This window comes from Hyla sarda, chromosome 6 (genome assembly GCF_029499605.1).
Source record: "Hyla sarda isolate aHylSar1 chromosome 6, aHylSar1.hap1, whole genome shotgun sequence".
Lineage (NCBI taxonomy): Eukaryota > Metazoa > Chordata > Amphibia > Anura > Hylidae > Hyla > Hyla sarda.
In genome coordinates this window covers 36,923,383-36,945,130 of record NC_079194.1, presented here as the reverse complement: position 1 = coordinate 36,945,130, position 21,748 = coordinate 36,923,383, and the positions used below count along the sequence as shown (strand labels likewise).

General features: G+C 42.0%; 1 protein-coding gene and 1 long non-coding RNA gene across 2 annotated transcripts in view; one reads left to right on the top strand and one right to left on the bottom strand.

Moving 5' to 3' along the window:
* LOC130277423 (integumentary mucin C.1-like) overlaps positions 1-21,748 on the top strand; it is a 63,603-nt gene that overhangs the window by 2,541 nt on the left and 39,314 nt on the right. Inside the window, exons 2-5 of the mRNA XM_056528094.1 lie at positions 724-858; positions 3,297-3,428; positions 11,277-11,417; positions 11,496-11,639. Coding sequence (XP_056384069.1) covers positions 724-858; positions 3,297-3,428; positions 11,277-11,417; positions 11,496-11,639 — 552 coding nt within the window. The remainder of the gene's footprint in view (positions 1-723; positions 859-3,296; positions 3,429-11,276; positions 11,418-11,495; positions 11,640-21,748) is intronic.
* LOC130275485 (uncharacterized) lies at positions 18,848-19,550 on the bottom strand. Its single transcript, XR_008844796.1, has 2 exons — positions 19,188-19,550; positions 18,848-19,102 (listed from the first exon to the last, which is right to left on the bottom strand). It is a non-coding gene; the product is annotated as an uncharacterized LOC130275485 (long non-coding RNA).

Sequence of the window (21,748 nt, the reverse complement as noted above, 5' to 3'; positions counted from 1 at the left end):
GAGGAGGGGATAGGAGGTCAGGATAGCAGGTCGGGATAGGTGGTTGGGATAGGAGGTCGAGATAGGAGGACGGGATAGGAGGTCGGGATATGAGGACGGGATAGGAGGTCGGGATAGGAGGATGGGATAGGAGGTCGGGATATGAGGACGGGATAGGAGGACGGGATAGGAGGTCGGGATAGGAGGTCGAGATAGGAGGTCGGGATAGGAGGATGGGATAGGAGGACGGGATAGGAGGACGGGATAGGAGGACAGGATAGGAGGTTGAGATAGGAGGACAGGATAGGAGGTCGAGATAGGAGGTCGGGATAGGAGGTTGGGATAGGAGGTCGAGATAGGAGGACGGGATAGGAGGTCGGGATAGAAGGTCGGGGTATGAGGACGAGATATGAGGATGGGATATGGGGTTGGGGTATGACAACAATATATGGGGATGGGATTTGAAATCAAAAACTTCCTCCTTTGTTGATTTTCCTCCCCAACAAGGATTAGGAAGGAAAAACCGGGCAACGCCGTGTACTCAGCTAGTGGATTTATAAAACTGCAGTCATATGAAGGTACAGTATGGGCCCATAGAAATGCCTGGACACTGTTTTATGGATCCATACCATGACACGGTAGATTCTTTACAGTAGAGACCACCTCATGCAATATTAAAAGGCCACATTATGGTACATTTTACAATAACAAAAACAACCTTTTTCTTTTTAATGATAACAACAGAGTGTGGAGGGAATCCCGCGAAAAGAAGAGAATGTGGATATAAAGGAATAAGCTCTGAAGAATGCAAAAGGAGAGATTGCTGCTATAACTCCAGTATTCCAGGGGCGATCTCATGCTTCTATTCTAAGTCACAAGGTAAGTACTATAAGGCTGAAATTTAACTTGTTTCTTTTTGGGAAAAACTCCAAGAAAAACACCAATTCTGCCGCATGGCGTTTTTTAGCCGAAAAATCTGTGGCCAGATGTTAACTGTAAATCAATGGAAAAAAAACGCTAAATTCTTTTTTCCACTTTTTCCAATTTTTCAGTTTGGCGTTTTCTTAATCCTTTTGGCATTTTTTTCACTCTTTTTTCAGCTCCTTGGTGGTTTTGCAAAATCATAGCGTGTTGAGCCTATGGCCAAGAAAAACGCCATGTGGGTTTTAACTTTGGCGTTTTTGCTGGCGGTTTTTATTCTTTTTTGGACTTTAGCGATCAAAAAAAGTGATGGAGATACATTTTTTAATAACATTTTGGAGGGTACCATTAATTAATAAATAATAAAGATACAGTAGTGATGGAAAAAATTGTATTTAACAAAATGTATTTTTTGTAACAACATTTTTTATTAATTTTTAAACAGGGATCAATTTATGTGGGCGGGTGGGGACCTAAAAATGTAGCTGACAATAATAAAAATGTAGTGTGTGTGTGTTTTTCACTTTTCATTCTTCATTTTTTACATTTTTTAGGTAGTACTACTACTCTCAGCATGGAACACATTGTTCCATGATGGGAGTAGTAGTACCTGTACTAATTGACAGATCTCCCCGGGTCCGTTGAGATCCTTCTGTATAATGTATAGATGCGGCCGGCCGCTCTTCTATGGTACCCTGCACTGAGCTATATATACACCTATTCATATTTCCCACAGAGAGCTGTGATTGGCAAGATGGTTCCAGCCAATCAAAACTCTCTGTGGCAAATATGAATAGGTGTATATATACACGTCAGTGCTGGGGACCATGGAAGAGTGGCCAGCCCCATCTACAGGATGGGCCATTTATATGGATACACCTTAATAAAATGGGAATGGTTGGTGATATTAACTTCCTGTTTGTGGCACATTAGTATATGTGAGGGGGGAAACTTTTCAACATGGGTGGTGACCATGGCGGCCATTTTGAAGTCGGCCATTTTGAATCCAACTTTTGTTTTTTCAATAGGAAGAGGGTCATGTGACACATCAAACTTATTGGAAAAACAATGATGTGCTTGGTTTTAATGTAACTTTATTCTTTCATGAGTTATTTACAAGTTTCTGACCACTTATAAAATGTGTTCAATGTGCTGCCCATTGTGTTGGATTGTCAATGCAACCCTCTTCTCCCACTCTTCACTCACTGATAGCAACGCCGCAGGAGAAATGCTAGCACAGGCTTCCAGTATCCGTAGTTTCAGGTGCTGCACATCTCGTATCTTCACAGCATAGACAATTGCCTTCAGATGACCCCAAAGATAAAAGTCTAAGGGGATCAGATCTGGAGACCTTGGAGGCCATTTGACTGGATATGCAAAATTGCTACATGATTATGTGGTTCCCTCTTTATGCACTGAAGCTGGCACGTTCCCTGAGTTTTTCCAGCAAGATGGTGACACCCACATTATGGGTGTTAGGTCCGAGCATTTCTAGATGAACAGTTTCCTGGAAAGTGGATTGGTCATCGTGAATGGCCCCCCAAGGTCTCCCGATCTGACCCCCTTAGACTTTTATCTTTGGGCCCAGCCTGTATACATTATACAGGAGGATAACAGCGGGTTTCAGGAGTGACATCTTCTGTGATCTTTCTTTAACTGCAGGTACTACTACTCCCAACATGGAGCGCACTCTGCTGGGAGCTGTAGTACCTGCATTTATAGACAGATCGCAGCAGGTGTCAGAAGTTACACTTGCTGGGATCTGTCTATTAATGCAGGAACTACTGCAGAGTTGCGGAGCGGCTCTCTACAGAGCTCGCATCTCTGCACTATACTCCGGCCGGCCAGTGATGTGAATAGAAATTCCCATCATTCACATTTCCCTCTGAGAGCTGTGATTGGCTGAAACCATGCGGCCAATCCTCACTCTGGGCAGAAAATATGAATGACAGCCGGGGCGATCTGTCTATTAGTACAGGTACTACTACTCCCATCATGCTGGGAGTAGTAGTACTACCTAAAAAAATTAAAAAAAATAGGGGAAAAAAAGTGAAACACACACACTTTATAAAAAATTTATTAACATTTTCTTATAAAAAAAAAACTCAAAATTTTGTTAAATAAGTTTTTTCCCATCCCTACTGCATCCTTTTTTTTATTTTTTTCTTGTTCTTTGATACCCAAATTTTTTTTTTTTAAATGCCAAAGGGGCCAAAAACGCAATTTCCACTCAAATGCAAAAACGCCAGAAAAAACGCCAGGAAATTGCACTGGCGTTTTTTTCTGTGAAAAAACGCAGGAAAAAAAAAACCAAGTGGAATCCTAGCCTAACACTGCAGATATAGATCCGGTAATCATACATGAGTATTAATGACAGACAAATGCTTGTGTTGTAGACAATGCACAGTGTTTTTTGAGCCACTTTAAGAAAAAACATTGCGGTGACGGAATTTCCATCAGTGACTGTTATAAGAAAGGATGCTGCTTCAGACGCTTTTTACCTGGATGTTACTCTCCAGAAGAGCCACGTAAGAAATTATTAGATACCATATTTATCCCTTTCCTCTTTACCCTCCTAGTCTAGTGGATTTAGATACAATAATGGATCTAACTCGCTATTTACATTTCTAACTTATAATTATTCACTGTGAAGATGCAGAATCTCAGACAGACTCAAATGCTGTCATAAAGTATTTTATGTGATCCTATTCCTGAGCTGCAGCATGACGCCGAAGCCCGATTGTATTATACTGCGGCTCAGTGAATCACAGCTGCGCAATTCTCTCCCCACTCTCACAAACCTGTTTGTTTAACCCCTAAGGGACATCAGTTTTTTTTTATTATTATAATTTCGTTTTTTCCTCCTCGCCTTCTAATAGCCATAATGCCTTTAATTTTCAACCTACAGATTGAATTGTACTTTGTAGTGACATCACTCACTTTCCACAAAATCTATGAAAAAAACGAAGAAAGATTATTTGTGGGAAAAAATTGAAAGAAAAAGCCATTATGTAGGTTCATACAATTAACCCCTTCCCTCCCCAGGACATATGCGCACGTCCTCAGAAGGGGGGAGCAGCTACGGAATGGGATTGTGACGTCTTCCCGCTCCGTACCATATAGCCCCTGGCTGGAATTAACCGCCAGGGGCCGCTGCTAATAGCCTGCAGAAGTGATTGCCACTGCAAGACTGTTACCCTTTAGATCCCGCAGTCAAAGCTGATCGCGGGACCGAAAGCTGGCAACTCAATATTCCCAGCTGGTTGCTATGGGTGATCAGGATCACAACAGGGCAATCGTGCTGTCCCAATCACCTTAAAGGGGTTATCCAGGAAAAAACGTTATAAATATATATATATATATATATATATATATATATATCAACTGGCTCCAGAAAGTTAAACAGATTTGTAAATTAATTCTATAAAAAAATGTTAATCCTTTCAGTACTTATGAGCTTCTGAAGTTAAGGTTGTTCTTTTCTGTCTAAGTGCTCTCTGATGACACGTGTCTCGGGAAATGCCCAGTTTAGAAGCAAAGTCCCATAGCAAACCTCTTCTAAACTGGGCGGTTCCCGAGACACGTGTCATCAGAGAGCACTTAGACTGAAAATAACAACCTAAGCTTCAGAAGCTCATAAGTACTGAAAGGATTAAGATTTTTTAATCGAAGTAATTTACAAATCTGTTTAACTTTCTGGAGCCAGTTGATATATATAAAAAAAGTTTTTTCCTGGATAACCCCTTTAGCTGACAGCCGGAGGGTCCTTACCTTCCTCTGTGCCGTCCGATCTTTTCTCTGTGTCTCCAGACTGCAGGCTAGAGCAACAATCCGCAGATAACAATGATCAATGCTGTGTAATAGCATACCATTGATCAGTGTTAGAAATTTAAAGATTCCATAAAATAGTCCCCTGTGGAGACTAATAAAAATGTAAAAAAAAATGTTTAATAAAAAAAGTAATGAATGGGTATATCCCCTTCCCCTAATGAAAGTTTGAATCACCCCCCCATTTCCCATTTTATAAAAAAAAATTATGTAAAAAAATAAATAAAGTAAACCTAGGTGGTATCTCTGCCTATAAATGTCTGAATTAAATAAAATAAAACATTAAATTAAACCACACGGTCAATGGCGTAAACAAGGAAAAAAAAGCAAAGTCCAAAATTGCTCATTTTTGGTCACTTCATATAGCAGAAAAAATGGTACCGTTAAAAACTACAGATCATGGTGCAAAAAATGAGCCTTCATATAGCCCTGTATACAGAAAAATAAAAAAGTTATAGGGATCAGAAGAGGACAATTTTAAGCCTAATAATGTTCTAAATGTTACCAAAAGTTATATATTTTTTTCCACTAGCAAAATAAAACAAAACCTATATAAAATGTGTATCGTTGGAATTGCATGGACATTAACCCCTTAATGACCAAGCCCATTTTCACCTTAAGGACCAGGCCAATTTTATTTTTGCGTTTTCGTTTTTTCATCCTTGCCTTCTAAAATCCATAACTCCTTTATATTTACATCTACAGACCCATATAAGGGCTTGTTTTTTGCATGACCAATTGTACTTTGTAATGAAACCTCTCATTTTACCATAAAATGTACAGCGAACCCAAAAAAAAAAAATTTTTAGGGAGCAAATTTGAATGAAAACCAAAATTTTGCACATTTTGGAGGGGTTCGTTTTCACACTGTACAATTTACGGTAAAAATGATATGTTCTTTATTCTGTGGGTCAATACGATTAAAATGATACCCATGGCTAGATACTTTTATATTTTTGTACCGCTTAAAAAAAATCTAAAACTTTTTGTACAAAATCAGTAATCTAAAATCGCCCTATTTTGACCACCTATAACTTTTTCATTTTTCCGTATATAGGGCGGTATGAGGACTCATTTTTTGAGCCGTCATCTGTACTTTTTTTAGATACCACATTTGCATATATAAAACTTTTAGATCATTTTTATTATTTTTTTTAATAAAATGTGCCAAAAAAGCTGCATTTTTGGACTTTTTTTTTTTACGTTTACGCCATTCACCGTACGGGATCATTAACATAATATTTTGATAGTTCGGACATTTACGCACACGGCGATACCAAATATGTTTATTAAAAAAATATTTTACGCTTTTTGGGGGTAAAATGGGAAAAACTGACAATTTTCATTTTTATTGGGGGAAGGGATTTTTCACTTTTTTTTCACTTTTTATTTTAAAATTTTTCACCTTTTTTCCCTTTTTATGTCCCCATAGGGAACTATCTATAGCAATCCATTGATTGCTAATACTGAGCAGTGCTATGCATAGGACATAGCACTGATCAGTATTATCGGTGATCTTCTGCTCTGGTCTGCTCGATCTCAGACCAGAGCAGAAGACCCCGGGAGACGGCCGGAGCCAGGTGAGGGGACCTCCGGCCGCCATGCTGGATGATCAAATCCCCGAGGCAGCGCTGCGGGCGATCCGATCCTCCAATCAAACTACCGCAATGCCGCAGATGCCGTGATCTGTATTGATCACGGCATCTGAGGGGTTAATGGCAGACATCTGCACGATCGCGGATGTTGGCCATTACGGGCAGGTCCCCGGCTGCTGCTAGCAGCCGGAACCTGCCGTGTATGACGCGAGCACCGTTCCGATGCTCGCGGTCATACACAGGACGTAAATGTACGTCCTGGTGCGGGAAGTCCCGCCAAGCCAGGACGTACATTTACGTCCGTGGTCGTGAAGGGGTTAAAGATAATGGCCCTCATTTACTATTGCAAACCAGACATGTTTTGTAGGGTTGTGCGCCAGATTCTGTCGCATTGCGCCAGAAATTCTGTCTGCGCCAGAATTGAAAAAAACCCGACTATTTCTCCATTTTGCTAAGAAAACCCCAAAAAGGGCGTGGCCGCCGATGTGGTCTCGGGAAAGGGGCGTGGTCTCTGAAAAGGAGCGTGTTCTCGACATTTTCACAAAAACCCAACATATTTACTAAAGTTTCCACATAAAATGTGGTGGATTTGAGGAAAACCAGACAGATCAGAACATGTGTAAAAAAAGCAAAATGTAGGGAAAGTGGAAAATGTAGGGAAACCTTAGTAAATACTGTGGAAAATAAATTGTAGGGAATTAAAACCCACAAAGAAACCTACACAACACTCTTAGTAAATGAGGGCCTTTATGTGAAAACCTTAGTAAATATGTAGCTTTTTGGGGAAAATGTCGGGAACATGCCCCATTTCGGAGACCACGCCCCCTTTTCCCGGCAGTCACGCCCCTTTTCGGGTTTTCTTACCAAAATGGAGAATTAGTCGGGTTTTTTTTAATTCTGGCGCAAATTCTGACGCAAAATCTGGCGCAGGCAGAATTTCTGGCGCAATGCGACAGAATCTGGCGCACAACCCGACAAAACGTGTCGGGTTTGCAATAGTAAATGAGGGCCAATGTGTCATTTTTAGTTAAAATTGCACTGTGTGGAAATGCAACCCCCGAAAAATCATCCCAGAGTTATTAATGGGGTACTCCGCTGGCGCCAGGAGCTCGTGACATCATAGCCCCGACCCCCTCATGACGTCACGGTCCGTCCCCTCAATGCAAGTCTATGGGAGGGGGTGTGACAGCCATCACGCCCCCTCCCATAGGCTTGCATTGAGGGGGTGGGGCGTGAAATTGTGAGGGGGCGTGGCTATGAAGTAACAAGCTCCGGCTCCAGCATTCGGACCAGTTTGTTCCAAACTCTGAGCAGGGAGTACCCCTTTAAGGCATAAAGTGATACAGGTTAGATTTGAAAAATTTGGCTGTGTCCTTAAGGGGTTGAGGTGTTAAAGTAAATAATAAACATGCAAGGGAATAAATATTGGCCAATACACACATACATAAATCAATAAAACACTAAAAGCCAAAGACAAGGAGAGACAAAGACTATGGGGGAGATTTATCAAACCCGCGGAGAAGAAAAGTTGACCAGTTGCCCATAGCAACCAATCAGATCGCTTCTTTCATTTTGCAGAGGCCTTTTCAAAAATGAAAGAAGCGATCTAATTGGTTGCTATGGGCAACTGGTCAACTTTTCTTCTGCACAGGTTTTGATCAATCTCCCCAGAAATCTCAGAGAGACTTTGACTTGCAGGTGCACAGAGGTAAAATAATTCCTTAAATAAGATTGAAAAAGTCGAAGCCAGATCACTACTAAAATCCAGAATTAATCCATTTTCCAGGTTAAGCCTCAGGTCTGCCGCCAACTACGTAAAATGAAAACACAGGAGGTAATGACATGGCGGATGTTGATCTACCATTCATTCAACTACCATACACTGCTTATATAGTACTGCCATACACTGCTCATATACAGTCATGGCAGTAAATGTTGGCACCCCTGAAATTTTTCAAGAAAATTAAGTATTTCTCACAGAAAGGGATTGCAGTAACACATGTTTTGCTATACACATGTTTATTCCCTTTGTGTGTATTGGAACTAAATCAAAAAAGGGAGGAAATTGGACATAATGTCTCACCAAACTCCAAAAATGGTCTGGACAAAATTATTGGCACCCTTAACTTAATATTTGGTTGCACACCCTTTGGAAAAAATAACTGAAATCAGTGGCTTCCTATAACCATCAATAAGCTTCTTACACCTCTCAGCCGGAATGTTTGACCACTCTTCCTTTGCAAACTGCTCCAGGTCTCTTTTATTGGAAGGCGCCTTTTCCCAACAGCAATTTTAATATCTCTCCACTGGTGTTCAATGGGATTTAGATCTGGACTCATTGCTGCCACTTCAGAACTAGTGTTGCTCACGAATATTCGCAATTCGAATATTATTGGCGAATATCGCATATTCGCGAATTCGCGAATTTCGCGAATATAGCGCTATATATTCGTAATTACGAATATTCGTTTTTTTTTTTGTTTTTTTTCACAGTACACATCACAGTGATCACCCCTCTCTGCTTCCAGCTTGTGTGGTGTAAAGAAGGCTGTAATACTACTGTGTGAGACTGGCGTACGAAAATTCGCATATGCGAAAATTAGCATATGCTAATTTCGCATATGCGAATTTCTCGCGAATGCTAATTTTGTGTATGCCAATATGCACATATGATAGTTTTCGCATACGCGAATGTTCGCATATGCGAAAATAAAACGGAAATATAACGAATATGCGAATATTCGCGAATATATGACGAATATTCGTCCATATATTCGCGAATATTCGCGAATTTGAATATGGCCTATGCCGCTCAACACTATTCAGAACTCTCAGCGCTTTGTTGTCATCCATTTCTGGGGGCTTTTTGACATATGTTTGGGGTCATTGTCCTGCTGGAAGACTCAAGATCTCAAACTTAAACCCAGCTTTCTGACACTGGGCTGTACACTGTGACCCAAAATCTGTTGGTAATCCTCAGATTTCATGATGCCTTGTACACATTTAAGGCACCCAGTGCCAGAGGCAGCAAAACAACCCCAAAACATCATTGACCCTCCTTTTCTTTATAGGCCTCATTCCGTTTTTGGTAAACAGTAGAATGATGTGCTTTACCAAAAAGCTCTATCTTGTTCTCATCTGTCCACAAGACATTTTCACAGAAGGATTTTGGCTTACTCAAATTCATTTTGGCAAAATTTAGTCTTGCTTTTTTATGTCTCTGTCTCAGCAGTGGGGTCCTCCTGGGTCTCCTCCATAGCGTTTCATTTCATTTAAATATTGACGTATAGTTCGCGCTGACACTGATGCTCCCTGAGCCTGCAGGACAGCTTGAATATCTTTGGAACTTGTTTGGGGCTGCTTATCCACCATCCGGACTATCCTGCGTTGACATCTTTCATCAATTTTTCTCTTCTGTCCACGCCCAGGGAGATTAGCTACAATGCCATGGGTTGCAAACTTCTTGATAATGTTGCGCACTGTGGACAAAGGCAAATCTAGATCTCTGGAGATGGACTTGTAACCTTGAGATTAGTGATATTTTCCCACAATTTTGGTTCTCAATTCTTCAGACAGTTCTCTTCTCCTCTTTCTGTTGTCCATGCTTAGTGTGGCACACACAGACACCCAATTCAAAGACTAATTGAACTTCTCTCCTTTTTATGTGATTTCAGGTGTGATTTTTATATTGCCCACACCTGTAACTTGCCCCGGGTGAGTTTAAAGAAGCATCACATGCTTGAAACAATCTTATTTATCCACAATTTTGACAGGGTGCCAATAATTTTTGTCGAGACCATGTTTGAAGTTTGGTGTTACATTATGTCCAATTTGATATTTTTTTTCCTCCCTTTTTTGGTTTAGTTCAAATACACACAAAGGGAATAAACATGTGTATAGCAAAACATATAGCAAAAATTTCAGGGTGCCAACATTTACGGCCATGACTGTTACAATGCCATCCATGGCTTATATAATTATGGCATACAATGCTCATATAATACTGCATATATACTAAGAAATAACTGCCTGCATACATACGAGTAAATCATCTGCATGAACTTGTCTTATTTCTGTCCTCTTTTGGCCCAATACACCTTCTTGTTGGGCTTTCGACAGCCTGACTCCACACTTTTTTTTACCACCAACAACTTGCAGGTGGTAACACACATGCACATCTATTCAGGACTAGTGTTGCTCGCGAATATTCGCAATTCGAATATTATTCGCGAATATCGCATATTCGCGAATTCGCGAATTTCGCGAATATAGCGCTATATATTCGTAATTACGAATATTAGTTTTTTTTTTTTTATTTCTTCACAGTACACATCACAGTGATCACCCCTCTCTGCTTCCAGCTTGTGTGGTGTAAAGAAGGCTGTAATACTACTGTGTGAGCCTGGCGCGCGTAAATTCGCATATGCGAAAATTAGCATATGCGAATATTCGCATATGTGAATGTTCGCGTATGCTAATTTTTTATGTGCTAATATTCACATATGTTAATTTTCGCATACGCGAATGTTCGCATATGCGAAAATAAAATGAGAATATAACGAATATGCGAATGTTCGCGAATATATGACGAATATTCGTCCATATATTCGCGAATATTCGCGAATTCGAATATGGCCTATGCCGCTCAACACTATTCAGAACCATAATTAATGGTGCATGAACCCCAAGGAGTAACATGAAGTCCTATGAAGGTACAGTATGGGCCCATAGAAATACATGGACACTGTTTTATGGATCCATACCATGACATGGTAGACTCCTCACGGTAGATGATTCAGTTATACTGTACACCAACTCAGGTAATATTATAGGGCCACATTATGGTACCCCACCCCAAAAAAATAAAATAAAATAATAATAAAAAATAAAAATAAATATATATATATATATATATATATATATATATATATGTTTTCTTTTTAATGGTAACAGCAAAGGGTTGTGTTGGACCTCCTCATCTAAGAAGGCAATGCGGATCTCAATTGATTTCCTATGAAGAATGTATGGAGAAAATGTGCTGTTTTGACTTCAGTATTGCTTGGGCGATCACATGCTTCTATACTCAGTCACAAGGTAAGTGGTATAACACTGCAGACATAGATCCTGTAATCATACATCAGTATTAGTGACAGACAAATGATTGTGTTGTAGACAAGGACCAATGCGCTGTGGACCCCCCGGACAGAGAAGCATGCGGTGACCCCGGAATAAGAGCCACAGAGTGTTATAGCAAAGGATGCTGCTTCAACTCAAGTGTTCCAGAAGAACAAGCGTGCTACAGTCCAAAAGAGCCAAGTGAGTAATTACTAGATACCCCTCTTTACCCCTCCCTTCCTTTCCTCTTCTTATCTAGTTGATTTAGACATAACTCGCTATTTACATTTCTGAAGCATAATTATTATTTCACTTCGAAGATGCAGAATCTCAGACAGACTCAGATACAGTGGTCCCTCGACATACGATGGTAATCCGTTCCAAATGGACCATCGTTTGTTGAAGGATCCGTGCAATGTAAAGTATAGGACAGTGGTCTACAACCTGCGGACCTCCAGATGTTGCAAAACTACAACACCCAGCATGCCCGGACAGCCAACGGCTGTCCGAGCATGCTGGAAGTTGTAGTTTTGCAACATCTTGAGATCTGCAGGTTGAAGACCACTGGTATTGGAGGTGTCCCAGTGTCCCCGCCGCTCCACTCGTCACCGCTGCCCTGGATGACGCCTTCCATTGTTGTCGCCGCGTCCCTGGGGTGTCCCCGACGCTCCGACAAGTCCTCTGCTTCCCCGGGATACTGGCTCTCCGTCGCCGCCATCACGTCGCTACGCACACCGCTCCTATTGGATGAGGGGACGGCGTGTGCAGCGACGTGATGACGACGATAGAGAGCGCCGACGATGCAGGGGATCCCGAAGAGGACGTGCCGGAGCCCCGAGGACAGGTAAGTGATCGTCAGCGGACCACATTGGGCACCGTAAACGGCTATCCGGTGGCAGCTGAAGCAGTCTGCGCTGCCGGATAGCCATTTATGCGATGGCCCCGACATACAAAAGCATCGGATATTGATGCTGCCTTCAACATGCGATGACCTCTGAGAGGCCATTGCATGTTGAATAGTGTTGCTCGCGAATATTCGCAATGCGAATTTTATTCGCGAATATCGCATATTCGCGAATTCGCGAATATTCGCAAATATAGCACTATATATTCGTAATTGCGAATATTCGTTTTTTTTTGTTTTTTTTTCACAGTACACATCACAGTGATCACTAGTGTTGCTCGCAAATATTCGCAATTCGAATATTATTCGCGAATATCGCATATTCGCGAATTCGCGAATTTCGCGAATATAGCGCTATATATTCATAATTACGAATATTCGTTTTTTTTTTTTTTGTTTTTTTTCCCAGTACACATCACAGTGATCATCCCTTTCTGCTTCCAGCTTGTGTGGTGTAAAGAAGGCTGTAATACTACTGTGTGACACTGGCGTGCAAATTTTCGCATATGCGAATTTTCACGTAAACTAATTTTGTATATGCGAATTTTCGCATATCTTAATTTTCGCATACGCAAATTTTTCGCATTTGCGAAAATAAAACGGGGATATTACGAATATGCGAATATTCGCGAATATATGACGAATATTCGTCGATATATTCGAGAATATTCGCGAATTCGAATATGGCCTATGCCGCTCAACACTAGTGATCACCCCTCTCTGCTTCCAGCTTGTGTGGTGTAAAGAAGGCTCTAATACTACTGGCGTGCGAATTTTCGCATATGCAAAAATAAAACGTGAATATTACGAATATGCGAATTTAGCGAATATATGACGAATATTCATCCATATGTTCCCGAAATATTGCGAATTCGAATATGGCCTATGCCGCTCAACGCTAATAATTACACCTTTTCTTTATTTTGTAGGTCCATACGGTTAAAATGATACCCTACTTATATAGATTTGATTTTGTCGTACTTCTGGTAAAACACATAACTACATGCACGAAAATGTATACGTTTAAAATTGTCATTTTCTGACCCCTAAAACTTTTTTCTTTTTCCACGTATGGGACAGTATGAGGGCTAATTTTTTGCACAGTGATCTGAAGTTTTTTAACGGTACCATCTTTGTATTGATCGGACTTTTTGATCGCTTTTTATTCATTTTTTCATTATATAAAAAGTGACCAAAAATACGCTATTTCGGACTTTGCGCGTACGCCATTGACCATGTGGTTTAATCAATGATACATTTTTATAGTTCGGACATTCATGCCTACGGCGATACCACATATGTTTATTTTTTATCATGGTTAGATATTTTTTTATATGGAATTTGGGAAAAGGGGGGTGATTTAATAAGAAAGGGGTTAATGGGTGTTTTTTTTAACTTTTTATTCAACTTTTATATATTTTTTTTTTTTACACGTTTAGTCCCCTTAGGGGACTTTTAGGCGGAATCATTAGATTTCTCATACAGATCAATGTGGTTTCATAGAACCACATTGATCTGTGGGCTCTGTGCTTGATTGATAAAGCTGGTCCTGCCAGGCTTTATCATTCTCAGAGTCACAGCAGCCACAGGAGGAGAGGTAAGCCCTCCGGCTACCTCAGCATTTGATTGCCCCCCCTACAGTGTCCATTTTAGGACAGCATCATCCGTCAGCCGTACCTCGCTCATCCTTCAGCCAAAACGGCGTCCCTGCTTCTCCCTCAGACAAATCGCTGTCAGTTTTCAGCCGAACCTCCCTCATCCTTCAGCGAAAACTGCGTCCCGCCTCCTCCGAAACTGCATCCCGCCTCCTCCGTCAGGCGTCAGGCAAAACCTTTGTCAACCTAAACTCTCTCATGCCTCAGACGAAAATGAAAGTGCTGAGTCAGCAGAGCTTCAGCAGACCTGCTAGCACAGACAGTGTGTGATTGGCTGCCAGCAAAGATACTGTGATTGGTTGATGGGAGCGTAGGTGTATGCAGTCCCGCTCCACTGTTTAGACACACTTCTTTACAAACCCTAATCCTCTCATGTACCCAGCTTTTCCCGATTCCTGCAAAACAAACCTACACTCTCAGCTTTTCCCCTATTCCTGCAAAACCTACAGCTATGTACTCTGCTTTTCCCGATTCCTGAAAAACCTAAAGTTATGTACTCAGCTTTTCCCGATTCCTGCCAAACCTACAGTTATGTACTCAGCTTTTCCCGATTCCTGCAAAACCTACAGTTATGTACTCAGCTGTAGGTTTTTCAGGAATTGGGAAAAGCTGAGTACATAACTAGGTTTTGCAGGAATTGGGAAAAGCTGAGTACATAGCTTTTCCCGATTCCTGAAAAACCTACAGCTATGTACTCTGCTTTTCCCGATTCCTGAAAAACCTACAGTTATGTACTCAGCTTTTCCCGATTCCTGCAAAACCTACAGTTATGTACTCAGCTTTTCCGGATTCCTGAAAAACCTACAGTTATCTACTCAGCTTTTAACAATTCCTGATAAACCTACAGCTGACTACATAACTGTAGGTTTTGCAGGAATAGGGGAAAAGCTGAGAGCGCAGGTTTGTTTTGCAGGAATCGGGAAAAGCTGGGTACATTAGAGGATTAGGGTTTGTAAAGAAGTGTGGTACAGATCGTGCATGGTACAGATCGTGCAGGAGAGCAGTTTTGGACACTTCTGTCATCCACATTTTGCATCCACAAACAGTGGAGCAGGACTGCACACACCTTCGCTCCCATCAACCAATCACAGTATCTTTGCTGGCAGCCAATCACAAACTGTCTGTGCTAGCAGGTCTGCCGAAGCTCTGTTGACTCAGCACTTTCATTTTCATGTGAGGTATGACAGACTTAAGGATGACAAAGGTTTTGAATGACGCCTGACAGAGGAGGGAGGAGGCGGGACGCAGTTTTGGCTGAAGGATGAGCGAGGTACAGCTTGACGGCTGATGCTGTCCTAAAATGGACATTGTACCCCCCCCCCCCGTACCGTCCACCCCGCTGGACCACCAGGGATGATTTAAATGTCCCTTTAGACGCCGCTGTCAACTTTGACAGCTGCGATCTAAAGGGTTAATAGCCGGCTGCGGCAATCGCCACATGTCTGCTATTATCGCTGGTCCCCAGCTACAGTGCCCTGGCTCCCTTTGCACATGCAGCAGGGTTATTTACAGCGCTCGTGTATCTCTGGCTCTTCAAAACACCTGTGGGGTGTAAAGGCTCACTATACCCCTTGTTACATTCCGTGAGGGGTGTAGTTTCCAAAATGGGGTCACATGTGGGTATTTATTTTTTTGCGTTTATGTCAGAACCGCTGTAAAATCAGCCACCCCTGTGCATATCACCAATTTAGGCCTCAAATGTACATGGCGCTCTTTCACTCCTGAGCCTTGTTGTGCGTCCGCAGAGCATTTTACGCCCACATATGGGGTATTTCCGTACTCAGGAGAAATTGCATTACAAATTTTGGTGGTCTTTTTTTCCTTTTACCGCTTGTAAAAATAAAAGTATGAGGCAACACCAGCATGTTAGTGTAACATTTTTTATTTTTTTTTCACTAACAAGCTGGTGTAGAACCCAACTTTTCCTTTTCATAAGGGGTAAAAGGAGAAAAAGCAATTTCTCCCGAGTACGGAGATACCCCATATGTGGCCCTAAACTGTTTCCTTGAAATACGACAGGGCTCCAAAGTGAGAGAGCGCCATGAGCATTTGAGGACTAAATTAGGGATTGCATAGGGGTGGACATAGGGGTATTCTACGCCAGTGATTCCCAAACAGGGTGCTTCCAGCTGTTGCTAAACTCCCAGCATGCCTGGACAGTCAGTCCAGAAATGCTGGGAGTTTTTGTTTTGCAACAGCTGGAGGCTCCATTTAGGAAACACTGCCTTATGATACGTTTTTCATTTTTATTGGTGGGGACAGTGTAAGGGGTGTATATGTAGTGTTTTATCCTTTATTATGTGGTAGTGTAGTGCAGTGTTTTAGGATACATTCCCACTGGCGGGGTTTATAGTGAATTTCCAGCTATCAGTTTGCGCTGCGGCGGAAAATTTGCCGCAGCTCAAACTTGAAGTAAGAAACTCACTGTAAACCCACCCGTGTGAATGTACCCTGTACATTCATATGGGGGGGGCAAACCTCTAGCTGTTGCAAAACTACAACTCCCAGCATTCACTGACAGACTGTGCATGCTGGGAGTTATACTTTTGCAACAGCTGGAGGCACACTGGTTGGAAAGCCTTCAGTTAGGTTCTGTTACCTAACAGTATTTTCCAACCAATGTGCTTCCAGCTGTTGCAAAACTACAACTCCCAGCATGTACTGATCGCCGAAGGGCATGCTGGGAGATGTAGTTATGCAATAGCTGGAGGTATGCAACTACAACTCCCAGCATGCTGAGACAGCTGTTTGGGCATGCTGGGATTTGCAGTTTTGCAACATCTGGAGGGCTACAGTTTAGAGACCACTGCACAGTAATCTCCAAACTGTGGCCCTCCAGATGTTGCAAAACTACAAATCCCAGCATGCCCAGACAGCAAACTGCTGTGTGGGCATGCTGGGAGTTGTAGTTTTACAAGATCTAGAGGGCCACAGTTTAGAGACCACTGCACAGTGATCTCCAAACTGTAGCCATCAAGCTGTTGCAGAACTACAAATCACAACATGCCCAAACAGCAAACAGCTGTCTGGGCATGCTGGGAGTTGTAGTTTTGCAACATGTGGAGGACTACAGTTTAGAGACTACTGTATAGTGGTCTCAAATTGTAGCCCTCCAGATGTTGCTAGGCATCTACTCATCGGCTTCCGTAGGATCCATGGAGCCTGCCGCATGTCATCGCCGCCGGGCATTGCCGCCGAGGGTAAGTGACCTCCGGCGCCGGTCACCAACGGTTCCCCTACTCTGCCCGGACAACAGTGGGTGGGCAGAGCGGGGGGGGGGGTTTGGGGAGGATGACCGAATGTTAACCCCCCGGCCCCCGATCTGCTATTGGTCGATCGCTTCTGATCGACCAATAGCAGGGATAGGAGGGTGGCACCCCTGCCACCTAACTCCTATCCCTTCAGGGGGACCGGGGGTGTCTTGGACACCCCCGATCCTTCTTATTTTTTGGGTCACCGGGTTAGCGGAGACCCGTATCACTCGGAATTGCCGCAAATCGCTGGTGTGAATTCACCGGCGATTTGCGGCGATCGTCGACACGGGGGGGGGGGGGGGTCTCAGGACCCCCCTGGGCATTGGCACGGGATGCCTGCAGATAAATATCAGCAGTCATCCCGGTCCGGTCCTTGCCCGGCGTGGTGCGTGAGGGTAATGGAAATTCTCCCGGGCATTCAGGTACGCCCTTGGTCCTTAAGTATCAGGGAGCATGGGCGTACCCATACGCCCGTGGTCTTTAAGGGGTTAATCTTCTCCCTTTGTGCTGTGTGCTGAGCTCCTGTGTGTGAGGGAGAAATCTTCACCAATCAGAGCTCAGCTGGAAGAGGGAAGGGGCGGGGTTAGCTCTCGCCTCTCCATCTCTGCATATCAAAGCCCAGGAGGCTTAGATAAAAACCAGCCATTGAATTGCTGGTATTTTTAGGGTGCGTTCACACGGAGTAAATGAAGAGTAATTCACGCTGAAAAATTTATGGGCGAAATTTTTTTTTTTTTAAATTGCGGGAAATTTGCGCACAATTTGCACGAAATTGCGTGCAAAATTGCGCGTGGACATGAGGGAGAAAGAAGTGAAGGGTTTTTCAGCCATTTCCGTGCAAATTGCGCGCGAATTCTGCGCAAATTGCACACGAATTGCCCGCGAAAGAACATGTTCTTTCTTCAAGCGGAACGGAATTCAGCGTCGGAATTCTGCTAGCAGAATTTCCGCAGTGTGAACAGGCCAGCAGAAATAACATTAAAGTCAATGGGCAGAGGAGATGTGCATTAATTTGGAGCGGAGAATTCAAGAGGAATTACTCGAGTAAATTCCTCTTGAATTACTCAGTGTGAACGCACCCTAATATTAAAAATACTGGCAGGGTGTCTAAAATACCAGCTGTGCTGGTAAAATAGCAGCCAGGTGGCAACCCTAAGTGTGTGACATGGTTGTAATAATTATTGGGGAGATTTATCAAAACTCATGCAGGTTAAAAGTTGATCAGTTGCCCATAGCAACCAATCAGATCGCTTCTTTCATTCTTAACAAGGCCTCTGAAAACTAGAAGAAGTGATCTGATTGGTTGCTATGGGCAACTGGTCACCTTTCCCTCTCCACAGGTTTTGATCCCTGATTGTCTTCATATCTAGGATGAGAATCTTCTGACACAGGGAGTAGCCGACCATTTCTGGGCATAAAACATCAGAACTTGCTGGGTGCCCTACGGTTGCCCGGACAACTGTACCCCCCAGCATCAGCCGCCTCTCCCCTCATCACATGGGGCAGATCGGGCAGCAGTTTTGGACACTTCTGTCATCCACATTTTGATAACAATATTTTTCACACACAGAAATAAATGAGTCGAACAAGTCAAAGAACAGTTTAAACAAAGGGAACTTTATTTATTATTTACAAAAATGTTTGTGTAGGGATTTTATGTAACCTCCATCACTCACAAAGAGCGGACAGTAACTAACTCAGGACAGGAAAAACCTCCAGAGGGGAGGAAACCTGTAGGGAATCCATGGCTACTGTACTGCCCTTCCTCTGGGCATACTAAAGGAGGTTACCTCTAGAATTTGGGCCAAAGTGTCAGTGTATGTGCTGCCCCACAGCCTGGAAGGTGTGCATCTAAGAAAGGAAAAGAAAAGAGAGATTAGTTACATGTTTATTATAGAAATGCACATGGAACTGGACAAAAAGATGTGATACTTACCAGTCACAGGCGGGTATGAAGTTGCAATCCTAGGTTCCTACAGTTTAGGCCCCTCACCAATGACAATGGTGATGACATCACATGTGTGACCTCACGGGAGTTCTATTTGAGTCGTGCTGCTTTCTGATTGGCTGAAAATCAAACAACTAGTAGTGTTGCTTTCTGATTGGCTGAAAATCCAAAAAGCTTTTTAACATATTCTGCATGACTTATCTCAGGGATTTTTGGCAATTTTTATAAAAATGGCGCTACTCCCTGTGGGTACATTATATTTGTTTCTCCTAACCAGACACTCAGTGGGGGAGATTTATCAAAACCTGTGCAGAGGAAGAGTGGGGCAGTTGCCCATAGCAACCAATCAGATTGCTTCTTTCATTTTCCACAGGCCTCTAAAGAGGCCTGTGGAAAATGAAAGAAGCAATCTGATTGGTTGCTATGGGCAACTGCACCACTCTTCCTCTGCACAGGTTTTGATAAATCTCCCCCAGTATGTGTAATATCATTTGGTGGCCCTAACAGCCGGGGCCCATAGGTTTCTTACACAGATCACTGCGGCTCTGGCAGACTCAATGGGGGAGATTCTTCACTAGTGTTGCTCGCGAATATTCGCAATGCAAATTTTATTCCCGAATATCGCATATTCGTGAACTTGCGAATATTCGCGAATACAGCACTACATATTCGTAATTACGACAATTCTTTTTTTTTTTTTTCCACAGTACACATCACAGTGATCATCCCTCTCTTCTTCCAGCTTGTGTGGTGTAAAGAAGGCTCTAATACTACTGTGTGAGACTGGCGTGCGAATTTTCGCAAATGCAAATTTTAGCATATGCTAATTTTTGTATATGCCAATTTTCGCATATGCAAATTTTCGTATGCACGAATTTTCGCATATGCGAAAATAAACCGCGAATATTACGAATATGCGACTTTAGCGAATATATGATGAATATTCGTCCATATATTCGCGATATATCGCGAATTTGAATATGGCCTATGCCGCTCAACACTAATCAAGACTAGTATTGAGCGGCATAGGCCATATTCGAATTCGCGATATTTCGCGACTATATGGACGAATATTCGTCATACATTCGCTAAATTCGCATATTCGTAATATTCACGTTTTATTTTCGCATATGCAAATTTTTGCATATGCGAAAATTAGCATATACAAAAATTCACATATGCGGAAATTAGCATATGCGAAAATTAGCACCTTCTTTACACCACACAAGCTGGAAGCAGAGAGGGATGATCACTGTGATGTGTACTGTGACAAAAAACAAAAAAACAAAAAAAAAAAACAATATTCGTAGTTACGAATATATAGTGCTATATTCGCGAATATTCTCGAATTCGCGACTAGTGTTGCTCGCGAATATTCACAATGCGAATATTCGAGAATATAGCACTAAATATTCGTAATTACAAATATTGTTGTTTTTTTTCACAGTACACATCACAGTGATCACCCCTCTCTGCTTCCAGCTTGTGTGGTGTAATGAAGGCTCTAATACTACTGTGTGAGACTGGCATGCGAATTTTCGCATATGGGAAAATTTGCATATACTAATTTCCGCATACGCAAATTTTCGATTATGCAAATCTTTGCATGTGCTAATTTTCGCACATGCAAATTTTTGTGTCTGCTAATTTTAGTATATGCAAATTTTCGCATATGCGAAAATATAATGCGAATATATTTTTTGTCACAGTACACATCACAGTGATCATCCCTCTCTGCTTCCAGCTTGTGTGGTGTAAAGAAGGTGCTAATTTTCGCATATGTGAATTTTTGTATATGCTAATTTTCGCATATGCAAAAATTTGCATATGCGAAAATAAAACGTGAATATTACGAATATGCGAATTTAGCGAATATATGACGAATATTCGTCCATATATTCGCGAAATATCGCAAATTCGAATATGGCCTATGCTGCTCAACACTAATGTTGAAATGATGGTATGTCGGGGCTATCGTAAGTCGGGGGTGACTGCACTGTCATATAGTACTTATAATAATTCAGTACCCTGCTCAAATACTACCATACATGGCTAAGATATTACTGCTATATACTGCACATACAATAGTGCTGTCTAGTGCTAATATAATACTGCTGTGAAGTTTTTGTATAATACTGTCACACACTGCTCACATAATACTGTTGTACAGTGCTTATATACTACCATACATGGCTCATATAATACTGCCATACATGGCTCATATAATACTACCATACATGGGTCATATAATTCTACCATACATGGCTCATATAATACTACCATACATGGCTCATATAATACTACCATACATGGCTCATATAATACTACCATACATGGCTCATATAATACTACCATACATGGCTCATATAATACTACCATACATGGCTCATATAATACTACCATACATGGCTCATATAATACTACCATACATGGCTCATATAATACTTCCATACATGGCTCGTATAATACTACCATACATGGCTCGTATAATACTAACATACATGGCTTGTATAATACTACCATACATGGCTCGTATAATACTACCATAC